Source organism: Haliaeetus albicilla, chromosome 1, assembly GCF_947461875.1.
Source record: "Haliaeetus albicilla chromosome 1, bHalAlb1.1, whole genome shotgun sequence".
NCBI classification, from domain to species: Eukaryota; Metazoa; Chordata; class Aves; order Accipitriformes; family Accipitridae; genus Haliaeetus; species Haliaeetus albicilla.
Window position 1 is genome coordinate 77,485,421 of NC_091483.1, and position 5,505 is coordinate 77,490,925.

Below are 5,505 nucleotides of genomic sequence, written 5' to 3' on the forward strand. Positions count from 1 at the left end.
GCTCTGAGCCGAGCATCACCTTGTGACTCCCTGCCTTCCCCCGGAGGCTCCCGGCCGGCTTGGACCCAGCGCAGCCCCGGGGAGCTGAAGGCAGCGGCGGAGCGGGGGCCGGGGAGGAGTTTCCAGCTCAACTTCGCCGGAGGAAGGAGGGGGGGGGGAGAGCAAGAAAGGGGGGGGGGGAGAAGTTGCAACGGAGAGGGGCTCTGCAAAGAGTCATGAATGTGAGCAGAGACAAGGTCGGTGACATCTCCATCCCGGCAGCGGCAGCCGCGGCGGTGACAGCCCCCGCAGCCGCCGCCGGTGTCGGCGGGGAACCCTGCGGTTTGCACGGGGAAGGCATGGACAGCCATGGGGAGCAGCGGCTGTCGGCCGGCGGCGAGCTGCCCCTTTTTTCCTGCCCTGGAAATCGGGAGAGGCAAGGGGACAACCAGAGCAACACCCCCGGGCAAGAGGGGGCAGTGGCAGCGCTGCCCGTGGTGCACAGAACCACCTCCTTCTCCGTCCTCGACATCCTGGACCCTAACAAATTCAACAGCAAACGGCGGCACTGCGCGCTCTTGTACAAATCGGGGGGCTCCGAGTTCCCGCTGGGGGCGGACGAGAAGCCCGAGGACTCAGGGACGGAGCTGGCCCAGCAAAAGGCTCTGGCCGAAGATTTCGACACGTGCAAGAAGTCCGCGGACCTGAGCAGTAAGTAGGTCTTGGGGGGGGGTCGGAGACCCCCCCACCCCCGGTATGGGGAGGGAGGAGGAGGAGGGGGCTGCAGCCGGCTCCCCGAGGGATGCATGCTTGGAAAGACCGGCCTCCCCCCGCGGGCAGCCCCGGGAGGTAGATGGAAAGAGGTGGAAAACGGGGTTAGGTTGGGGGGCGGCAGGGAGGGGGGACACGGGCCCGTCACCCCGGGACAGGCCGGGGCTGGCGGCGTGTCCCCCCCCCGGGCCCGGCACCCCGGACTCCCTGCGCTCAGCCCCGCTTGTCCCGGGTTCTTCGACCTGTGCATCCCCCGGGAGCCGCAGGATCAGTCCCGGGCCCGGCTGGGATGGGGACACTTCCCACCATCCTCTTCCTCCTGCCGGGAAGAAGCAGCCCGGGGGGGTGAGCTCCGGCTCCGGCAAACTTGGAAGCGGCTCCTGGGGCTTCGGAGGGCCGGGGATGCGAAAGCCTCTCTCCGTACCCCCCACCTCTCCCCAAGCATTTATGACTTTTATGTATCTTCTCCCCAGCCTCCAGACCCGCTCCCCACCCCCCCCCAGCAGCCTGCCGCCCGTTGCTCTGGGCGACAGATTCAATTTTCTCTCTCCCCTTGGCTTTTTTAGGACAAATCAGACTAATTGTGACAAAATGCTGGTTATCTCTGGAAAAACAATTAAATTCCTTCGATTACATTTAAGGTAAAATGTGCTTAGCAGCGTAAAGAGGCTGGATAATGGGGGAAATCGCCCCAGAGTGGCATGTAGGACTGCCTGGATCGATATCCTATTATCGAATTGTGCATATCTCTTTCAAGCACCTTGCAAACTCTTCCCTAACATCTAAATTATAGGGTCAAAATTCGGATAATTACTCGATTAAAACCTATTACACTTATTAGGGCTCGCTATTGATCGGGAATTGCATTCGACCCAGGCTCTAGATTGCTTTTTCTTTCTGGGTCCAAATAGCCCAACTTTCTCACCTCTAAACACCACGACTCTGGGGACAGCGGAAGGTTTCCAGGAAAAGACGGGAGTTGTGAAAAATATCTACAGCTCTTCTGTGTCCTGAGAGGGGAGAGAAGGGGCGGCCAGCGCCGGGGGATAAACTTCTCGGCGAGGGAAAAATAATTTCTCGGTGTCTGGGGCGGGAGAGGAGGACTCGGAGCTTTCTAACCCCTCCATAGCACGACTCTTTCCATTAAAATTAGGCAGCGAAAAAGGTCTGGAATCTGCTCCAGCCCCAGCCTTTTACGCATTTCTAATCTCAAAAGCAAAAGCAGGAACGGGACATTAATAGAATTCAAAGGAAATTTTTTAAAAGCAGCGCGTAGCTGGGGTAATTATTCGTCTAAACTCATCTGACTTTTGTCATACTAAATAGATCTGGGCCATCAGAAAGACTGACGAGGTCAGCCTATCGCTAATCTCACACTTTTATCTCCAGACAAGGAGAGAAATGCGACCCTATCACGGCTCTAAAAATAAATATATTTGGAGGCATCACGAAAAGGTTTGCTTCTCCTGCTGACAAGTTCCCCGGATACTTGGCACGTTTAGCCCTTCGGTCCTACCGCCTTAACGGTACGGCAACAGATCTGGGACTGCTCGAAAAATCACGAAATTTAATTCCTCCCTTTCCCCATCGTAATTAATATTAGCTCAAGCCGTGGTTTAATTTAGGAGAAGTGTTCCGAAAAGTGGCTCCGGCCAGAGAAGTACCAACACCCGGAAAATGCAAAGGCTTTCTGGCAAACAGAGTGAAGACAGCGCTTGTCGCACACCGCTCGTTAATGTAACTCATTTAACGTTAAAAAATAACGGTTAAAACTCCGAATTAAATTAACATTTAACGTCTTGCAGAAACCAAGTCGCAACTCCAGCGTCAATCTCCTTCGCCAGTTGTATTCGCGCTGCTTTTTTTCTGTTTAAAGACAATTTTAGCTGAGCCGCGGCTGGGATTTTCTGGAGTTTACTGGAAAAAAAAAATAAACTCTAAAATACCAACGACGCGTCCCCCGACCAGGACGTGCGAAAGCGATGTGCGCTGGCGTTGCGCTCAGTCCCCAGATCTGCCCCGCAGGCGTATCTACACAATCTATAAATTGTTGTTTGCAAAAAAAAAAAAAAAAAAAAAAAATTACGTGCTGCAATTTATAACAGATCCTACAGGTTGCAGGATGCTCGTCCGCACGGGCTGTGTCAGATTGGGGAAAATATCCCCAGGTTCAAAGGGGTGTACGGCGGCCGTCACCCGCTTTTTCTGCGCATCGGTTTGGACAGAGAGCTGGAAAGGACTCTTGGTGAACCCCGAGTTATCAAGGGATGTTTTCCCGGTGAAGAGGATTCCAATAAAGTTCTCTGCCCCTTTTTCTCCTAACGAGCCAGCCCTATCCGACGTTAGCCGAAATCAGGTCGTCGAACAAACCGCACTTTTTGAACCCCCCCTAATCTCGTAGACGGGCTTTAGGGTGTCCGGCGTTAGGGTACGGACCAAGTTTGGGGTGCAACAGCGCGTTCAGATTTTTGAGGAAGAAAAAAGTACGCACGGGCTAAGGGTGACAGATGAGCCATTCACTTTCTTTTTCCATATCCCGGTTGAGCAAGTTAAAGGAGCCCGGGTTTAGGGGGTTCCCGGAGCTGCACCCCCGTTGCAGCTGCGAGCGGAGGGAAGTTGAGGAGTGGCTGGAAGCAGCGGCTGAAAAAAAGGGTATTTGGGGGCCTCTGCCCCCCCCCCCCCGACCTGGTCCCGGTGGCTCCCACGATCCCCGTCCCCGCGGCGGGGGACCGCGGAGAGGATTTGCCCCCCGGAGGAGTCCGAGCCCCCGACCGGGGTCAGGAGGAGCCGGGTCTCTGGAAAATGCCATTTGCTTTCAGGCTTCGTAATGACAGAACCGTCAGCAGAAGTCCAATAGCCTTAAATATCGGATAATTACCCTGTTCTCCGATGGAGACCCGTTAATTGGAGCGTAATATAAACCCAAATAAATTAAATGACCGTTAACTAGTTTGTACATTACACAAAATGAGTTTAATTAAGTTTGTATCTGCTCTGCTAATCAATACAAGTATTTACTCCACTTTAATACTTCCATCTCGGGAAGTGACAAGAGGTCAAACCGGGCGGAGAAAGGGTTAAAAACGCCAGAGCGGGAAAAAAAACCCCAAACACCGGCGGATCTCCCACCGATGCGGAAATTTCCCCCGCTAAAAGCTTTAAAAACGATGTGACACCTTTGCCGCCCGCTGCCAAAGCCGGGCTGGCTCGGCCCGGGCGGGGACCGTGGGGAAACCCCCCCCAAAGGCTTTTTTGGCCCCTGGTGGCGGAGGGTCCCGGGGGAGCCGGGCAGGGCAGAGGGGTCCCGTTCCCCCACGGCAGCGGGGGTGGCGGCGGCGGGAGGCTCCATCCGAGCCCCGCGGGGCCGGTTTTCCTTCTCGGGAGCGGGGGGGACACGCACGGGGGTGGGGTGGGGGGGGTCCGGGCTCGGTCGGCGAGGCCCTAACGGCGTCTTGTCGGTTGTCCGCAGAGGACGGCGAGCTCTACAAGGGCGAAGAGTGCGACCTCGACTACAGCAGCCGGCCGAGCCGCAGCCCCGACAGCGAGCCGCCGGACGACGAGGAGCTGTGCAGCGAGGAGAGCACCGGCGGCGGCAGCACCGGCGGCGGCAGCACCGGCGGCGGCAGCTCGGTGGTCCCCGGAGACCCCGAGCCCGGCCACCTCCACGCCGAGGCGGCCGAGGCCGGCGGCGTCCCACCTCCCGCCGCTCCCCCGCCGCCCCCGCCGCCGCCCCCTCCGCCGCCGCCCCCGCCGCCGGCTCCGGTGTCCGGGCAGCAGGGCCAGCAGCAGGCGAAGCCCAAGAGGAAGAGGACGGGCTCGGACTCCAAGTCGGGGAAGCCCCGGCGGGCGCGGACAGCTTTCACCTACGAGCAGCTGGTGGCGCTGGAGAACAAGTTCAAGTCCACCCGGTACCTGTCGGTGTGCGAGCGCCTCAACCTGGCCCTCTCGCTCAGCCTCACCGAGACGCAGGTGAAGATCTGGTTCCAGAACCGCCGCACCAAGTGGAAGAAGCAAAACCCGGGCGCCGACACCAGCGCTCCCACCGGCGGCGGGGGCGGCGGCGGCGGGGCCGGGGGCGGGTTGGGCGGCGGGGCTCTGCCGGGGGGGCTCAGCCCCCTCAGCCACTCGCCGCCCATGGGCAACCCGCTCTCCATGCACGGCCCCGGTAGCTACGCCGGGCACCCCGCCGGCGGGCTGGTCTGCGCCGCCCAGCTGCCCTTTCTGCCCAGCCCCGCCGTCCTCTCGCCCTTCGTCCTGGGCTCGCAGACTTACGGCGCTCCGGCTTTCTACACCCCGCACCTATAAGCCCGACGACCCCTTCCTCCTCCTCCTCCTCCTCCTCCTCGGCCCCTTCCCGCTGGGCCACCGGTCGCCCCGCCGCTTCCTTCCCCCGAAGGCAGCGGCATCGGGGAGGGGGGACAAAGGGGGGCCAGGGGCGGCCAGGGGCTCCCCTCCGTGTCCCCCCCCCAGCGCCCGCCATCGTTTCTACGACCCTTTTTATACGGGATGTGTCCGGACTGCGCTTCCGAGGGGGAGGAGGAGGAGGAGGAGGAAGAAGAAGAGGAAAACCTCCCTCCCCCGTGTACATACAAGTAGATGTAAATCATCGTTACCTGTATTTTTATTTTCACCGTCCCCCGTTGCTATGTGGGTTTGGTTATTTTCATTATTTTGGGTTTGGTTTTTGCCTTCGGTTTTATTCTGGTCTGCCCACTCATAAAAGACTTCTGGGGAAAAAAAAAAAAAAAAAAGATT

The 5,505-nt window shown here is 58.6% G+C and overlaps 1 protein-coding gene across 1 annotated transcript; it reads left to right on the forward strand.

Moving 5' to 3' along the window:
* Window positions 1-338: 338 nt before the first annotated feature.
* Window positions 339-5,055, forward strand: NKX1-1 (NK1 homeobox 1). The gene is made up of 2 exons (XM_069787810.1): window positions 339-690; window positions 4,220-5,055. The coding sequence occupies exons 1-2, from the start codon at window positions 339-341 to the stop codon at window positions 5,053-5,055; spliced, it is 1,188 nt and encodes a 395-aa protein (XP_069643911.1).
* Window positions 5,056-5,505: the final 450 nt, after the last annotated feature.

Bases quoted from the DNA above. Each gene is read 5' to 3' on its own strand.
- NKX1-1 (XM_069787810.1), top strand. From the start codon at position 339: ATGGACAGCCATGGGGAGCAGCGGCTGTCGGCCGGCGGCGAGCTGCCC. The intron at 691-4,219 runs GTAAGTAGGTCT...GGTTGTCCGCAG, and splicing joins GAAGTCCGCGGACCTGAGCA to AGGACGGCGAGCTCTACAAG.